The following is a 19,339-nucleotide window of genomic DNA, read 5'->3' on the forward strand; positions in this document are numbered from 1 at the left end:
AGATTTCAAAAAAACATCAGACAGATAATTCACCCTGATCAAGTAGGATCATCCCTGGAATGCAGGGATGGTTCAACATTCGGAAATCCATAAATGTGACACAACATCCAAAAACTGAAAAACAAGAATCACGTAAGAGTATCAATAGACGCAGAAAAAGCTTTTGACAAAATCCAATACCACTTCATGCTAAAAACCCTAACTAAGGTAGGCATAGAAGTAACAATCCACAGCATAATCAGAGAACTATATGAAAAACCCAACACCAGCACCATACTGAATGGAGAAAAACTGGAGCCCTTCCCACTGAGATCTGGAACAAGACAAAGATGTTCGCTATCTCCACTGCTATTCAACACAGTCCTAGAGGTACTCGCTGAGGCCATAAGACAAGAAAAAGAAATCAAAGGAATTCAAGTGGGAAACGAAGAAGTCAAGCTTTCACTATATGCAGATGACATGCTCCTTTACATAGAAAAACCAAGAGACTCAATATGGAGACTGCTAGAACTTATACGAGAGTTTGGTAGAGTGGAAAGGTACAAAATTAATCAACAAAAATCAACAGCCACAGTGTATGCAAACAGCTCCAAGATGGAGAAAGATCTAACCAGCAAGATACTATTCAAAATAACAGAGAAAAGTATGAGGTACCTAGGAATAAATCTAACCAAAAATGTAGGAGACCTTTTTGAAGAAAACTACAAACTACTTAAAAAAACAATTTAACAAGACCTCAAAAGATGGAGTAACATCCCATGCTCCTGGATAGGTAAAATCAATATCATTAAAATGTCTATACTACCAAAAGCAATATATACATTCAACGCAATCCCAATCAAATTGCCAAAAACATTCTTCATGAAACTGGAAACAATGATACAAAGTTTCATCCGGAAACACAAAAAAACCCAGGAATAGCTAGAACCATCCTGAAGAATAGGAAGTTAACAGGGGGAATCACAGTTCCAGACCTCTGGACATACTATAGGGCGGTGGTTATCAAAACAGCCTGGTACTGACACAAAGACAGAGAGGAGGATCAATGGAGCAGAATAGAAACAACAGAAGGGAACCCACACAGATACAGCCAAATAATCTTTGACAAAAGACAAACGACAATCCAGGCAAATGGGAAGCTCTCTTCAACAAATGCTGTTGGGACAACTGGTTGATAGCCTGCAGAAACAAAAAGACCCACATCTCTCACCATACACTAAGATCAAGTCCAAATAGATAAAAGACCTAAACCTACATCCAGAAACCTTCAAACTTTTGGAAGAAAATGTTGGAAATACCCTGCCAGATCTAGGGGTAGGTCCTGACTTCCTAAAATGGACACCAAAAGCAATAGAAATCAAGACTAAAATAAGCAAATGGGACCTCATCAAACTAAGAAGCTTCTGTACAGCAAGGGAAACAATCAACAAAGTAAAAAAGCAACCCACAGAATGGGAGAAGATCTTTGCGCACTACATAGGTGATAGAGGGCTAATCTCCAGAATATACAAAGAACTCCAAAACAACCAAAATACCAAAACAAACAAGCCACTCAAGAAATGGGCATGGGAAATGGGCATGGGAAATGGGCAGACATTTCACAAAGGAACAAACCCAAAGGGCAAACAAACACATGAAAAAATGCTCAAGTTCCCTGGCAATAAGGCAAATGCAAATTAAAACATCAATGAGGTACCACCTAACATCAGTAAGACTGGCCCACATACAAAAAAACACCAACAATACTTGCTGGCGAGGATGCAGGGAAAAGGGAACCCTACTCCACTGCTGGTGGCGCTGCAGACTTGTACAGCCTATATGGAAATCAGTATGGAGAACTCTCAAACAACTCAAAATCTGCATACCATATGATCCAGCAATAGCACTCCTAGGAATATATCCAAAACACCTGTTACACGAGAAACCAACATGCACTCCTATGTTCATAGCAGCACAATCAGTAATTGCAAAAACATGGAAGCAACCGAAATGCTCATCAGCAGAAGACTGGATAAGAAAGCTATGGTTCATCTACTCCATGGAATATTACTCACCTATTAAAAAAAAAAAAATGCAGTTCTTTGTGGCCAAATGGGCTCAACTGGAAACCATAATGCTAAGGGAAATGAGCCAATCCAAAAAGATACCGCTTGTTTGCCTTAATTTAAGATGAAATGATGTCAATATGAAAAATAGTACCTGTAAAATGTAATATTATCTCAACCTCAAACAGCCTGTCTCACATGCAATAAGATACTGTGAAGTAACCAACAACCAACAATCAATGTGAGTCAGACTGCTTAGGATCTACATCAAAGAACTGTAAAACCTAATATACTTTTAATACCTTATGTTATTCCATAATGGGGTGGGAGAAATCTTCCATCACCCTAGAAGGTGTGAGGAAGACGTGAAATACAACCTACCAGGATCATAACTGGTAACTCATGGACAACAGACTCGAATCAGCATTAGACAATAGTTAAGCTACAAAGGCATATGGGGCAAATCAGGAGCGATGCTAACAACCTCTTAACAGGAGGTCATATGCACAGAGCAGGGGGGAAACCCAGAGCGGAGCAGGCAGACAGGAGGAGGCTTGTATCCCAACCCTGAAGACTCCCAGATCCTCACCAAGGACTATCAGTACGAGCACCAAGGACTACATCCTAACTGCCAAGGAGACCACGGGAAATTGGAGTGCCTTCGGAGGCCAAGAACTCTGAGGTCATCCACTCCCGCTTGGATCTACCACATGGGATGGAAGAAGTCCAAATCCTTCCTCACAGGATCCAAGGGCATCAGAACAACAGCCACAAGCCCTGAGCAGTCCGCAGAAACAGAAGAACAGTAAACTTCCTTCGGGACTAGGGAGGGGAGCTCTCTCTGGTCCTTGCTTGGTTCCAACTTTGGGTCCCCACCCTCTCTGGCAATGACCATCAGGATCGCTCCGGAAACCCCTCAAAACAAACAAACAAACAAACAAACAAACACAAAAACTAGAATAGCTAGACAGAGACCAACAAGGAAAGCTTAGAATCAGACAGGAAATGCTCAGCGTGGATTCACATATACCTTACTATGTGGGACACAAAGATTAGTTACTCCTCACTGGGGTACTGAAGATTTCTCTGAACACCCCTCCTAAAACTTTTCTGTACCTAAACTGTTCACATATGTCTTGTTAGAGTTATAAACCAGTCTAGACTACCCGAAAAAAAGCCAGGTTCAGCAAAATTATGCTTCAACGCTATAAAATGCTAAATATTATAATGAAAATAGACACAAGACAGCTGAACAGTAATCTGTAGCCATTTTAAGATGTATAGAAGCCAGTTGTATATAAACTAAAATTGAAATGTCAACGAAGAAGTCACAGGATATGGTTAAAAACTTGCATTTTTTTTAACGTATTGGTTACTCAATACTATGTCAATTAATTCCATAACGTTATAAATCGTTGCTGATGTTATGTTGTGGCTTTTAATTGATCGGGATGATACTCTGCCGGCTCTAGCTTCACACCAGAGAAGGTCTCCCCAACAAGCCGTTGAACTTATCTGGACAATAAGATGCTGGACTCTATGCTTGGTAAATGCTTGCAATGCAAGAATCTCAACTGAACTTGAACTGTGGTTATGCAACAAGGTGGAGGAATCCATGGGGGGGGGGGGGGAGGGTTTTGGGAAGGGTGGGGGGAAATCCCAGAGCCTATAAAACTGTGTCACATAATGCAATGTAATTAATAAAAAAAAAAACCTGCCTTTCAAATAAAACAGAATAAAACAACAAATAAAATCTTTTTTTAAAAAAGGCAGTAGGGGGGCTCGGCAGTGTGGCCTAGTGGCTAAGGTCCTCGCCTTGATCCCATATGGCCGCTGGTTCTAATCCCGGCAGCTCCACTTCCTCTCTATCTCTCCTCCTCTCAGTATATCTGACTTTGTAATAAAAAAATAAAAAAAAATCTTCAAAAAAAAAAGGCAGTAGGAATCAAGCCATGAAGCCCAATAATCATTCTCAGTCTAGATCTCCACATTCTGTAGCATTCAGCAACTTAAGTACCTGCCCACCCCTCTTAATTCAGACCCTTGCTGCCATGTTAAACTCTACTCACCAACCCTCCAGCCAATGAACTGCTCTTGATCCTTCTTCATTTTACATTCCCATTTCCCATATTCTGGTACTCTTACCCATCCAAAAGTTGTATTCTTTTCTACCTTTCCTTCTACACTATAATCTATAAAAACGTCTTGGCTTCAACTAAAACTCTAGCCCCATACCTGTTTTCATCCTCTTCCCAACTATTTTATTCCTTGTGAATTATATTATAAGTCCAAAAAAAAATCACTGTTTCTGAAATTTGATTCATAAAAGTAGAACTGTTCATTTACTGAGAACTACCTAGTTGCTCCTAGGCTAACTTTGATTCTGGGCTAATTTGATTCTCACAAAAATACAAAGCAGTTCAGCTGATGTAACAGGTAAGGAAACTGATACCAAAAAATGTAGTGTGAATTTATGTTAGATTACTTATTCTTAACTCACCAGCTCTCTAACCAATCCATTTTTCTCTTTTCATCTCTCTTTTCCATTAATAACATCACTCTGGTATAAGTTTAAAACTTTCCCTTTCTCCCATTCCATAGTTGCCAGGTTTGGTGAGTTCCATATGTTCTCTATTCCTAGTGTCATTATGATAGTTAAAAAGGTTCTCCAAGTTTTAGATTCAAAACTCGCGTTCAGTTCAGATGCTAAAAATTGCACACTGACATGAGTAAACCTGGCTATTACTATCAATGTCTTATGAAATTAGCTAATTCTCATTTCACCTTACAGACTTACCTTTAGACGGGTCACCCAGAGTGATAATAGAGCTGCTACCAACACAGAGTCCACGCTGACACACCAACTTTGCCTTCAAACAAAAGACACTACATTGCTTGTTATCGGTCTTTAGGGGCACCATGAAATAATGCTATAATACATTGCTTTAAAATAAAACATTCACTCCATATATTCATGGCAACAAGCAAGCCTATGTAACAATCAAGTTTTAACTGTCTAAAGTTTTCTATAAAATATAATTTCTATGAATAAAAATATTACCAGTAAAGCCAAACTAAACAAGATCACATGTGAATTCTCTTGAATATTTCTTGCTCAGTTACGGATTTAGAACCACTAAATCTGAAAATGTCTTATATCCAAATGTTATCAAGTATGAATCCATAATATATTTTTACTCTTTTTTTTTTTAAAGATTTATTTTATTTTTATTACAAAGTCAGATATACTGAGAGGAGGAGAGACAGAGAGGAAGTGGAGCTGGCAGGATCAGAACCAGCAGCCATATGGGATCAAGGCGAGGACCTTAGCCACCAGGCCACACCGCTGAGCCCTATATTTTTATTCTTTAAGCTAATCCATGCTAGTTCTGCATTTTACAAAATTCTTTACATATATACATTTAATTTAACTGAAAGGCAATTCTTTAGACAGTCAGAAATATAACTGACTGAAAGACGAAGGAAGTCACACAGAGGGGGAGAGACAGCACAGACAGAAATCCTCTATTCAGCTGGTCCATTCCCCAAATGGCCATGCTGAGCCAAGATCCTGGAATTTCATCTGTGCCTCCCACTTAAGTAGCAGGGACCCAAGCACCTGGGCCATCTTCCACTGCTTTCCGAGGTGTACAGCAGGAAGCTAGACCAGAAGTGCAGCACCCAGGACTCCTACTATTACTCATACAGAATGTCAGCATCACAGCTGGTGACCAATTCTCTGTGCCACAATGCTGGTCCAGAGCTTCTTTACAAATTGTTAACCCATTCTATGTATTATTTATAATTTTTTAGTAATTCTTTATAAATTATTAACCCAGCCTATGTATTCTCTCTGAATTATTTTCAGCTTTGATGATAATCTAATATTATTCAAATTGTATTTAGGAAACATTTCGGGGGACATACTGTACACACAGTAATCTCTTTCTCCCACAATTTAAATACAAGCAATAATATAGATGATCAACCTTCAAAGACAAACACGAAACAATTCCAATTAACTACGTTGAAAATCATACTCTAAAATCAACTCCAAAATCATACTATTTAAACTAGGAAATCCTTTATAGGAAACAAAAAGGTACATACACAACAATGATCCAGAACAGATAAGTCCATTCACTTCATTAAACGCATTACTGCCACTAAAGGAATCTTAACACAGATCTTATCACAAATTTACAAATATATTAAAATAAAAGAAAAATTATGAAGTTATAAAAAATCAATCTTTGCTATGATTGGCTTTCATTTTCATTTTTTACTACTATGAAACTAAATAACAAAAAGTAAAAGGCACTCTTACAGAGAAGTCGAATATTAGTATTTAAGACTAATGATGCAACTGGTTTTGTTCATTAATAACACAGAATAAATTTTCTATAATGTAATTCCCTTACCTGATTTTCAGTTTCAAATAGAAGAAACCCGTAAGTTTCACTTAGTTCTTCCAAAGTATAGTTACTTGCTTTTTTTTGTTGGTAAAAATTTTTGTACTGTATAAAGAATGAACAAAATGTTATAAACTTTTTCTCTTGTAAATGAAATATTTAAACATATAATGAATTTTTACTGATAAAATATCAACTAAATATATAGTTTTTCTATTCCCTAGAATATATTATTTTCCAAGTGGATATTTCTAGTTAGCTGTTTGTCTCATCTGAAAAAAATGTTAGTGAAAATGTACAAGGCTCATATACTAAAAATAATGGATCTACTTAATTTAAAACTAGAGTGTGTACCAAGCACCTCACCTCATTTAAGAAAATGTCATTTTTCACCAAAGTCACTTCACTGTACTGAAAACCATGCTTAGACGCAGAGTCCAAGTAAGAAGTTTGGAGAAGCGAAACTGTCCTCTGGAACAGAGAGTCTGAACTCAAGGACACTTTCTCAAAAACTGTAAAACATAAACAAAAATAAAGCCACTATTTAAGATAACCAAAGTATAGGGTAAAAAAGAGAATGTTGACTAACACTTAATGTCACATATTCCTTTCCTATATGACTAAGCATTTCACAATATGTTGAATCTAAAATTATCTATACCACTACCAACATACTTCAAAAAACTCATGTGGACAGGGCCCGGCAGCGTGGCCTAGAGGCTAAAGTCCTCGCCTTCAACGCGCCGGAATCCCATATGGGCGCCGGTTCTAATCCCGACAGCTCCACTTCCCATCCAGCTCCCTGCCTGGGTCTGGGAAAGCAGTCGAAGACAGCTCAAAGCTTTGGGACCCTGCACCCGCGTGGGAGACCCGGAAGAGATTCCTGGTTCCCGGCTTTGGATCGGCGCGCACCGGCCCGTTGCGGCTCACTTGGGGAGTGAAATATCGGACGGAAGATCTTCTCTGTCTCTCCTCCTCTCTGTATATCTGACTTTGTAATAAAAATATATAAATCTTTAAAAAAAAAAAGACTCATGTGGACAAAAGCTAAATTGTATCTTAGGTGAATTTTTTTTTTTAGGTGAATTATTTTTAATATAAGAACTAAACTATTTCCTACCAGATACTTAATGATTTTTATTTTAAAGTTGTGCTTTGTGGCTAATACTTCAGCGTAATTGTGCAGTGCCAGCATCCCACCAGTTCAAGTCTAAGCTGCTCTACTTCCAATCCAGCTTCCTGCTAATGCACCTGGGAAAGCAATGGAGGACGGCCCAAACCTACATGGGAGACCCAAAAGAAATTCCAGGTTCCTGGCTGCAGATCAGCCCAGCTCTGGCCGCTGCAGCCATTTAGGGAGTGAACCAGTGGATGAAAGCTCTCTCTCTGTCCCTGTCTGTAATCTGCCTTTCAAATAAAAATAAATGACTCTTCAATTTTTTTTTTAAAAAAGCTGTGCATTGTACTATATAGTCGAAAGCAGATGGTATATACTTTCAAGGCAGTACTGGCAATTGCTTTGACCAGTGCTTCTCACCTTTTGGTTTTCTACTCTTCCAAACTCCCCCTTGAATCTACAGTAACTATGTTAAGTTATTTTCAAGGGCCCAACTACTGTTTACTCTTCAAACACATTGAGAAAGCATTTTCTCTGGAGTTTCCTAAGAAAGAGAAACCTTTTCAGTTTACTGCCTATGGGTTGTGTATTTTTTAATTTAACAACATAAAACAATATTACATTTTTTGAAAGTCCTTTTTCTTCAAGCCATGTCCAGTCACCTATCTCAGAGCTTGTTGTATTCCCCTTTCGTGACAACATGTTTCTTAATTTGAAAATCACCATTCAGATCCAGACCTTTGACTGGATCTTTGTGCCTTAAACTTTATTAAACTGCTTACTCTCTTCTATTTGTATTCTTTTTACTTTCTTCATCAAGGTCAGGAGAGTGATGTACAAACCACTCTTGTATAATGGAGTGATTTCGGCACTGGAACTTTTATCTTTTAAGTACATTAATACAGCTTCTTACATGAAAATTCTGCCAACTACATTAAAACCTCAAGAAAACGTGTTTTAATTAAAATTAACTTACAAAAAAACAAAAACTACTCTGTTACAGAAGTGGAAACTAGAAGTTTACTAAACTCAATCTGGATTGAACCATCCTAATACTTCAAATTATTAAGACACTTCAAAAATTCCTTCTATAAACTTTCTAGCATTCAAACAAAATGTTGTAAATAGAGAATAAGGGAGAAAAAGGATGAAATATTTTAAAATATTCTGGAGCTGGTAAACTTGAATTTATCTACTGTTGTTTTACATTTACTCAGTTTCACTTTTCCTCTTAATACCAGTATACTACTGCTGCAAAAACATGGATACTCTGAACAGATTTAAATAGCAAAATATCCATAATAGTTAACATTACAGATTTTAAATCTACCTTACTCAAAACAAAACAAAACAAACAAAATCCCCGGGGAACCCAATGTACTCTTTAGAGTGTGCCAGCATTGTGGCATAGCAACTGCCTACAATCAGCATTGCAGCATAGGGGTTAAACCACTGCATGCAATGCTGTCACCCCATAGGGGCACTGGTTTGAATCACTGCTGGAACACTTCAGATCAAGCTCCCTGCTGATGCACCTCAGAAAACACTGGAAGATGGCCCAAGTCCTTGGACCTCTGTTCCCACGTGGGAGACCCAGCTGAAGCTCCTAGCTCTTTCCTTCAGCCTGGCCCAGCCCTGGTTACTGCTGTCATGTGGAAGTGAATCAGCAGGTGGAAGAACTCTCCCTATCCCCCTCCGTAGTCCCTGCCCCTCTCTGTAACTGCCTTTAGAAATTCTTAAATTCTTTAAAAAACAGAATTTTGGCAACTTTAATATTTAACATAAAGTTTCATTTTTATCCCAAAGGCCCTGCTTCCCATCCAGCTCCCTGCTTGTGGCCTGGGAAAACAGTAGAAAATGGCCCAAAGCTTTGGAACTCTGCACCCACATGGGAGATCAGGAAGAAGCTCCTGGCTCCGAACTGGCTTAGCTCTAGCCTTTGTGCTCTCTTGGGGAGTGAACCAGTGGACAGAGGATCTTTTTGTCTCCTTCTCTGTAAATCTGCCTTTCCAGTAAATAACAAAAATAAATAAATAAATCTTTTCTAAAAATGAATGCTTTCCCCTTTAGCTCAGCATTCTCTAATTAGCAATATATTTGCAAAGCTATAATTTTATGGTTACCAGAATAGAAAGAATGTCAAAAGTAAAGTTGGAAAAACTAACATCTTTGATGACTTCATAATAATGATATTTTCATTTACATGTATACTTGGTGTATTAAGAATACAAATACTCTGTAAATGAATGGCCTCACTTTTGCTAAGCAATACTCACGGCTTTATTTAAACATAAAAAGTTATCAGAGTATTAAAGAAATGAAGAGGAGACAATTCAATAAACTTTTAAGAATTTAAAAAGTGCCCATCCATAAACTATTAAACAGTATCTCTGTGGGGTTTCTGTGACCAGTAGAGAGCACATAGAGAATGATTAGGTTCAATCACAATGGCTATGGAAACAGAATTTCCCTGCAGCAGCTAGCTTAAGGCACAGTTCTGTCACCTGAGTATAGTTAAGTCTTAGATTTCAGGTCGATACAGGATGAATTCTATCAAAATGTTTACAAAGACACCCATCTTGCTCAAAACACAGAAATACTGACTAGGGACTGTTTTTGCACACTTCTCTTTTAAAATTTTAATAATAGGGATGACAAAACTATAAATCAACCTGTTTTGTGCATGTCACCAGTCTATTTTCAATTCCATATGCATCTGATCTGAAAGCAGCTGACATAAACTGACGTCAACAGCTTAGGTATAACAATAATTCTTTAAAAACTACCTATTTGTTCACTTCTCCATGATTTTCATGACCATATCTCTCTACAGAAGGATTACAACCCACATTTGTTAATACTATTGGTGTGTAAATACTCTACCAGGTCTAAATGAGTCATTTGACAGCTGTTTACAAAAACACTGCTTAAACCATTTTACACTGCATTAATTTTAAGATATTAAACAACAGTTGGGTTGATACAAATACAAATAACACTGAGTTTAAAAAACCAAAATAAAATCATGTATTTGAAAGAAAACAAATAATATACGAGATGGAAAACCAAACTATTAATAATGACTAGATAGATCAATGGTTAGTGAGCTAGGAAAAAAGATAGCGTTGAACTTGTATTTTTTATAAATATTAATCCAATTAAGACTTTTCTTACATATTTACTTATACCACTTAAAATACCTCAAATATAAAAATGAATCACAATTTCAATAAAGCAAAATAACTTTAATGATACAATTTGAAAACTTATGAATGAGCATAACTGTTGCTACCAGAAATTTTAATTTTTAAAAATTCCTTTTGTTTCACATGATCTAAATTAAACAAATTTTATTCCATTTTGGATTCAAAAGTAGTGATTCATAGGACTTAGTTTAATACCTACTCTTTTCTGTTATGAACCCTGTCTTGATCTTCTCTAAAACAGAGTATGGCTGGGAGTGTAATTCATTTTCACCACATAAACCCCCAGAATTCTTGATACAATCCTGTTCTTTGTTAATGTCATAAATGCTAAAGTGAAAAAAGAAAAGAACAATCAGAGAGTGAAAAATATCATTTACAGTATATCTGCTCATAAACATTCTTCTAGTATCTAAGTCACATTTAAAATACTTTATCTACTACATTTTATACATCTCCATAACAAAGATAAATCTGCTCGATAAGCAGAAATAACAGTCTGAAATTTTCTTTGAAAGTCTTTAACTTCTAAAGAAAAATTTACATGGAGAAATCAATTATGCTTGTAAGAATCACGTTTGCCTCACTGAAGAGAACATATTTCATAATAACAAGAAGTCACAAAACATCTTTATTTACTTGGCTAAAAATAACAAACTCCAGCAGGATATCTAGAGCATGATATGCCAGACGCATAGTGGTACAATAAAAAAAATTACTTTGGCACTTGAAATCTGGATAGTCATTCAAATAATAAAGAGATCCAATAAGGCAATGGGCTAGTGTGCATGCTTGCTAGATGGTAGAAACAGTATGAACAAATATAAACATAATGCATCAAAGAATCTGCATGTAGTTTAATATGACTAATTAAGAGGAGGGGGAAAATACAAGCAAATTAGGAGATTAAAAGGCAGTAAAGAAAGATGGTTGGTATGGGCCAGCATTGTGACGGCAAATGAAGCTGCTGCCTGGGATGCCAGCATCCCAAATGGGTGCTGGTTCATGTCTAGCTGCTCTACTTCCGACCCAGCTCCCTGCTAATGGCCTGGGAAAGCAGAAGATGGACTAGGTGCTTAGGCTCCACATGGGAGACCCAAATAAAGCTTCTGCTTCTTGGCTTTTGCTGGCCCTAGGCCTGCCTGTTGTAGGCCTGGGGAATAAATCAATGGATGGGAAAACTCCATCTTCTGCTCTCTGTAGATTTGACTCTCAAATATAATAAACAACTTTTAAGTGGTAGCTAAAATGACTACTTTTCATTGTGAGGCATACAGTACTGTGTTCTAAAAATAATTACTGCAAGTTTCAATCTGCTTTACAAAACACAGCACATGAAAATTTACAGTATATTCTTCAAAAGGTTATGAAGTAGAATTTTATGAATATATCCAATAATCTTTAGAAAAACTAACTACATTGCTATTAATTAGGAAAATGCATTACTTAAGACAGGAAGGGAGAATTAAATTTGGATTCAGCAGATGAGAATTTCGCCACAGGCTCTACCACTGAAGCTAGGGGGTACCCTTGGTATGACAATACCATTGACTGGTTTTCCAAGTTTTTTTTTTTTTTTTTTAAAGATACCAGATAATTAATCCTATACTTTTAGAGTGGCTTGAGTGTGTCAAAGAGTGGGACAGTAAGTGTTTTAGGAATAAATATGTTACTTAATTCTGGTCAGTGAGACACCAATGGAAAAATATACAGAGGAAATTCTGGGCAATACAAAAGAACAGAAAGAAAACACTCATTATGTTTCTATCTTATTTTTCTAGCCTTGGGACCCTACCTAAAAATGTACTACGTGAAATTTCTTACAACCTAAGAACAAGAATGAAACAGAACAGAAAGAACCCAGATTCTTAACTATGAAATTAACTGACCTGTAGATGGCTGTCCTATCTCTGCACTCTGTACTTTTTTTATTTTGAAATATTCCTTATTGTTCAACCTGAACTAGCAGTTGAAAGCACATTGATGGGTTTCATTTAATTAGTTGTATACTCTAAGATATTCTTTACTTGTGATTAGCTTTTCTAAGGTTCCTTTCACTCTAACACTGTGATTTCACAGTTGTACTGAAGGTTTGTGATGTACACTGAACTTGATAACAAGAAGCTTTTGTTTGCACCATGCATACAGACATGTATTCTATTAATGATTAGTAGAAAGGAAAATTTTTTACTAATGATAAGAATAGCAAACATTTGCTCGGTGCTTATTATGTTCCAGACACCATTTACTATTTCCACTTTAGCCCTATCTTTCTGTGTAACACCACATTTCTCAATAAAATTCTCACATAAATTCTGGACATTCTTTTAATGAAAAACATCTCTCCACACTACCAAAAATTCCATATTCTTCTGGTCTACCCTCTCACATTGCTTTTACTGACTTATCAGTATGCCATGCCTCACTACTAAATTCTACGTACTAATCACGGCTGAGCCACACTGGGTAGTCTGACTCCTTTCTTAAGATCATGTTTTGGTTTTTTGAATTTAAAAATGCCTCTGCTTAATTATCAGTTACCAATCATCATTACTCAGATTTTTCCAAAGAACTGAATTCTCTCACAGGACTAAAAATATCCTTTGGACACAGAAAGATCAAGTTTTTTATTGTCTTCGATCTCTCTTGGCTTTTGGTGTTGAGGGGCAAGCACCCTGTCTACACTGCTCCGTCCTCTGGTTTCAGTTTGGGCTTTTGTACTGATACTACTCCATAGCTTTGTGACCTTGCTTGGAATGCTGAGGCACAGATTTATTTATAAATTCACACTATCCCAGTTTGCAGAAATTGATGATCTGATTCTAAAGCTTAAATAGGATTCCAAAAGATTCAAAATTATCAAAACAATATTGAAAAAAGAACAAATCTGAAGAACTTAAACATGATTCGAAGAATCACTTACCAAGCTGAAGTAGTGAAGACAACGTAGTAATTAGGGAAGACAATGTGGAAATTACATAAAGGCATATAGATTAATGTGACAGAACCAACTCCATATTAATTTTTAGCAAAGGTACCAAAACAATTAAACGGGAAAGATTTTTTTTTAAGATTTATTTATTTTTATTACAAAGTCAGATTTACAGAGAGAGGAGAAGAGAGAGAGGAAGATCTTCCATCTAATGAGTCACTCCCCAAGTGGGCCCAACAGCCGGAGCTGAACGATCCAAAGCCAGGAGCCAAGAACTTCCTCCAGGTCTCCCACACGGGTGCAGGGTCCCAAGACCTTGGGCCATCCTGGACTGCTTTCCCAGGCCACAAGTAGGAAGCTGGATGGGAAGTGGGGCTGCCTGGATTAGAACCAGCTCCCATATGCAATCCCGGGTGCATTCAAGGTGAGGACTTTAGCCGCTAGGCCACCATGCCAAGCCAAGGAAAGAATATCTTTACAATAAATGGTACCATAACCATTAAAATGGGAAGCAGGTGGACATGACGCAAAAACCCTAACCATAAAGCTTCTACCAAAAAGAAAATCATAGGAAAACATCTTTACTAAGGAAACAAAGTTTTCACAGGGCACAAGATCAACAGTCCTAAAAGAAAATTCGAGGAGCCAACAATGTGGCACAGCCAGTAAATCAACAACTGTGGTGGCAACATCAGATGTGGGTGCCAACAGCTCGAGTTCCAGCTGCTGCATTTCCCATTCCAATTCCCTAGCATGTGGAAGAAAGCAGCAGAAAACTGCACAAACCCTTGGGACCTGCTCCCATGTGGGAGACCTGGAAGAAGATCCTGGCTGGAAGCTGGGGACCCACGTAGCTGCAGCTGTTGTGGCCATTTGTGGGTGAACTAGCAAAGAGAAGATAAGATCTCTGTCTCTCCCACTGTCTGTCTGTAATTAAACTTTGAAAATACTTTTTTTTTAATCTGAAAAAATATAGAAAACCTGATAGCTTGGAATTCATGAAAATGAAAAATGTACTACCTTCAACAGATTTAATTAAGAAATGTTATCAAGGAAGCACTAATTAAAATCACAATAACATATTGTACTGGAATGGCTAAAATTAAAAAGGCTGAAAGTAAGGATAAAAAACAACTGGAAGGGGACCCAGCGCGATGGCGTAGTGGCTAAAGTCCTTGCCTTGAATGCCCCGGGATCCCAAATGGGTGCCAGTTCTAATCCCGGCAGCTCCACTTCCCATTCAGCTTCCTACTTGTGGCCTGGGAAAGCAGTCCAGGATGGCCCAAAGCTTTGGGACCCTGCACCTGTGTGGGAGACCTGGAGGAAGTGCCTGGCTCCTGGCTTTGGATCAGCACAGCACCAGCCATTGTGGTCATTTGGGTAGTCAATCAGCGGACAGAGCTTCCTCTCTGTCTCTCCTCCTCTCTGTAAATCTGACTTTGTAATAAAAGTAAATAAATCTTAAAAAAACTGGACTTATGATGTATTTTTTTTAGAAATATAAAGTTCCATAGTCAATTGAGAAAACAGCCAGTTTTTTTGTAAAAAAAAAAAAAGTAAACATGCACTTACTATATGATCCAGCAATTCTATTTCAAGATATTTTTTAAAAATGAAGTGTATCTGCCAAAATATCAGTACATGAAGTTCAAGAAGCAATACTCATAGTAGCCCAAAACTGCAAACAACTTTGTCAGCAATGCGTGAATGATAAACTATGGCACAAGTATACAACATACTAACATTCAACAATAAAAAAAGAACAATCGCTGATACACACTTGAATCTCAAAAACATTAAATCAGGCCACAGAAGTCAGATACAAATACAAACTGAAAGATATTACGCTAAGTTCTAAAATCAGCAAAATTAATCTTGAGTGATTGCTTGGGGCAGGGAGAGAAACTACCTAGTAAGTTGGTTAAGTACAAGGGAACTTTTTAGGGTGAAACAAATGTCCTATATTTTTATTGTCATGATGGTAAATGTATACATTACGCACACATATACCACAATTAACTAAAATATACTTGAAAGGTATTCATTTTATTATTTAAAAATTATAGCTCAATAAAACTGAGGCAAAAAAATGACAAAGAAAAATGTAACAATTATGTATTGGGACACAAGGGAAATCCTACGATAAAAGTGAGCATCCCTAATATGAAAATCCAAAATGACAACAAGTGGAAAATTCCATACCTGACTTCTTGCAAAGTTTCATAATCAAAGTGCTAGTATATTAAAAATATTATAAACAACTATATTTGGGTTATGTGTATGTGAAACAAATGAATTCTAGATTATCAGACTTGGGTCACATTACCAAAATATCTCATTACATATACATGCAAATACTTCAAACATGTAAAAAAAGAATCTGAAATCCAAAACTGTGTTGATCCCATTTTGCATGAGATGCTGTGTCAAAAAAAAAAAAAAATCCGATCGTACACAGAGTACAATCTGACCAAGCAAATAACAGTGTAATCATAAAACATTAATCTTATGAGTCCCATTTTTGAGGACTGAACTAGCAGATGGAAATTGTATCAGTTTGCCTGGTTTTCAAATAAATAAATTTTCTTTTAAATTTCAAAATTTAAATTTAAACTAGTCTATGGTGCTAGACCAGTTTTCCTGGAACATGTGTCCTTTCCTTATGAAATTCTAATCTTTTTCTACTGAAAGAGAGAAAACATCTAACTATACACATATTTTCAGCTTTTTTGACTTTTGCCATGGTGCAGCATCTCCTTTATGTATATAATTTACTCTTTTTCTGAAATGCTTAAAATTTTACTCCTATTTCTTTTCTGCCTTTTCTGGTTTCCATTTCACATCTTAAACTGGCTGTCTTCCTTGAGTTCTTCAATTTCTGCTTTATAGTAACACTCTATAACTTCCACGCTTCATTTTTTAACTTCACAGAGATTTTTAAAAACTTTGCCATATATAAAATCTTAAAAAGTAGATCTTAACTACTGTAGACTCTCTCTCAGAACTAGGGCCACCTCTCCAGCAGTCCTGGAAGGTCCCAGCCCTATCATACTTCGAATCTGCTCCTGAATCAGGGCTGAAAGCTTTCAGTCGGTAAACCTTCAAGCACCACACAGACCCCTCCTGTCATCACCTGGTCTAGGCAGCAGAGATCTGACTTGCCCTACCAACATCTCATTTTCTACATACTCTCCATACTCTTCATGGCAAGATACTACAAAGAATCCATTTTCCCTGGTCCTGGGATGCCTCAAGCAGCATCCGGAAGTGTAGGACCCCCACTTTCCTCACCTCATGATGTGTGGGGGAGGGGCAGTGGCTCCGCCAAATCGGCGGTCCCTGTGACCCCCTCCCACCGCTGGTGGGGGCCAGTTTGCCACAGGTAGACAGGCAGGCAGGCAGAGAGGCCGGCCAGAGCAGGGAGCAGGGTGCACGGCGCGGGCCAGAAGCGCCTTTTGAAAGTCAACGAGGGCGCGTGCAGTGCCGAGCGTGCCCAGCACACGAGGGCGCATCTGAGAGCCCGCGGCGCACTCACTGGAGTCTGGCGCGCACTCACCTGAGACTGGCGATAATACAAACCAAAAGGCCCAAAAAACAGACGCAGTCACACAGGAGCCAAGGATGGGACAGGACCCTCAATCCCATTTCTTAGATGAGCCAATGATAACGCTGTTAACCGAACTTCTTTAGTGTTACTTTCCTATGATCACCCAAAGTTCTGTAATTTCCTGAAGTGTCCTGTCTGAAACTGCCAAATAAGGATGCCGGACTGCAAACCCTGTGTCTAAACCAAAATCTATTGTTCTTTTCACTAAAGTGACGCCCAAGTTGTTGTCTTTGTCACATCATTGTCTCAGGAACCTCACCAGCAACGGTTTGGAGAGGTGGGGAGGGGGGGATGGGTGGGACAGCGTTTTCAACTCACAAAGACAAAAAACTGCTGAATATGGTTCCCAATACATCATTTATCTTCTGAAGATGCTGATATCAGTATCTGAGAAACGGATGGGGTATTCCTCCCATAACTCATCTATGCAGCTCTAAAATTATTCACCAAAAATACAATCACACCAAGCTGAAAGTGGGAGGTGAAGTCCCCAGCTAAACTTAAGGCTGTCTTCTTCTCCAATTTATTAACACTGCTTTAACCAATTTAAGATACTTACACACAATATCTAGGAAAATCTATTTAGGATTTATAAATTACCTTTACAGTACTGCACAAGACACACTTGGGATAATTTGAACTCATAAAGCAATTTATATCCATAAAGAATTATGTAGATTAATTATATGCTACTTAAAACAGTAAATGCACTTATTTTAGTTCACTCAGAGGAAGAAAAATTGCCTTTTGAAAAACATTTTGGGGGATTATATTCATTAGATAAAATAAGATACTGAGAGTTTTTCATTCACCTATGACTTGTTTACTTTTGGATTTAATATTGATTTTCTGAAAACTATTTTAACATTCTCAAACTCCAATCTACTGTGAACAGTGTTTTTGGTCATCAGATTAATATTTAATCTTACACTTACCGCAGTTTTTTTTTTTTGTTTTTTTTCACTACACGATATAAAAAGATCAATAAATTCTTTGGAGACCATGCTTACAAATTTAAGATATATGCAGATTTTATTAGAATCAATCCAAACTTTACATGGTGACTATTTCAGACATTCATATAAAGGCACTAAGCATTATTCTGTGTCCTCATTAAACCGAGTTTATGAATTTGTGCCTGGACACTAAAATGTCAACATTTGGTAAAATGGTGCATCAAACTGAAGTAGTTGTACTTAACAAAAATATCCAAAAGATACATTTTCTGAGTTACAATTACATTTTAAAACTTATCTTTAGGGGCTGGCACTGAGGGATAACAGATAAAGGCACTGCCTGCAGGGTCAGCATCCCATCCCACATGGGCACTGGTTCAAGTCCCAGCTGCTCCACTTCCCTCCCTGCTCCCCGCTAATGCGCCTGAGAAAGCAGTGTTAAGTTTGACCCAAGATCTTGGATCCTTGCACCCACATGACCTGGAAGGAGCTCTGGGCTCTTCCTACTGACTTGCTTTCTCTCTGTATCACCTTTCAAAAACATAAACTTAAAAAAAAAAAAACATAAAATAATAAAAAAAATTTAAAGTGTCTTTGGTACCTCTCAACTATTACATTTAATTATGACAGAAAAAAAATTGCATTTGATCCATCAGAACAGATATTTTATTCCAAGTTCCCCAACACAGCGAAGCAGAGAATACCTACTGGGGCGAAGTAGGTACTGCAACTGGAACAAAGCAGGCCTCAGGAATTGAGGTCTTGAATATCACTTCTAATGAGGGAGCAGGTGTTCATCAAAGATTCTAAACAGGGTCTATTTCACCATGCAAAGGAGGGCAGTGCTCCTTTACACAAAATATTAGCAAGGGACTTAGTTCTCCAACTAAATTTATGAAATTATTATTAGGGGAAAACATGAAGGATCCCCCAGACACATCTCTTATGACAAAAGCAGTAACTATGAAAAAGAACAAAATGTAAACGCAAAAAACAAATTGACTTAATAAAAGCAAAAGCTTTTTCATTTAAAGTACTAAAAAATTAGGTACTCTTTCAGCAAGTAA

At 37.5% G+C, this 19,339-nt stretch overlaps 1 protein-coding gene across 4 annotated transcripts in view; it reads right to left on the reverse strand.

Moving 5' to 3' along the window:
• TASOR2 (transcription activation suppressor family member 2) overlaps positions 1–19,339 on the reverse strand; it is a 71,763-nt gene that overhangs the window by 47,302 nt on the left and 5,122 nt on the right. Inside the window, exons 1-5 of one of the 4 annotated variants that reach the window (XM_058669519.1) lie at positions 17,001–17,188; positions 10,980–11,107; positions 6,824–6,969; positions 6,467–6,562; positions 4,843–4,915 (exon numbers count right to left, since the gene is read on the reverse strand). In XM_058669519.1, the coding sequence (XP_058525502.1) occupies positions 4,843–4,915; positions 6,467–6,562; positions 6,824–6,969; positions 10,980–11,107; positions 17,001–17,005 (448 nt within the window). In that variant the 5' untranslated portion in view covers positions 17,006–17,188. Of the gene's footprint in view, positions 1–4,842; positions 4,916–6,466; positions 6,563–6,823; positions 6,970–10,979; positions 11,266–17,000; positions 17,189–19,339 lie in introns of those variants that run through there. The other 3 variants (XM_058669517.1, XM_058669518.1, XM_058669520.1) reach the window with 3 other exon arrangements.

The sequence above is a fragment of the Ochotona princeps genome, chromosome 10, assembly GCF_030435755.1.
Source record: "Ochotona princeps isolate mOchPri1 chromosome 10, mOchPri1.hap1, whole genome shotgun sequence".
Classification (NCBI taxonomy): domain Eukaryota; kingdom Metazoa; phylum Chordata; class Mammalia; order Lagomorpha; family Ochotonidae; genus Ochotona; species Ochotona princeps.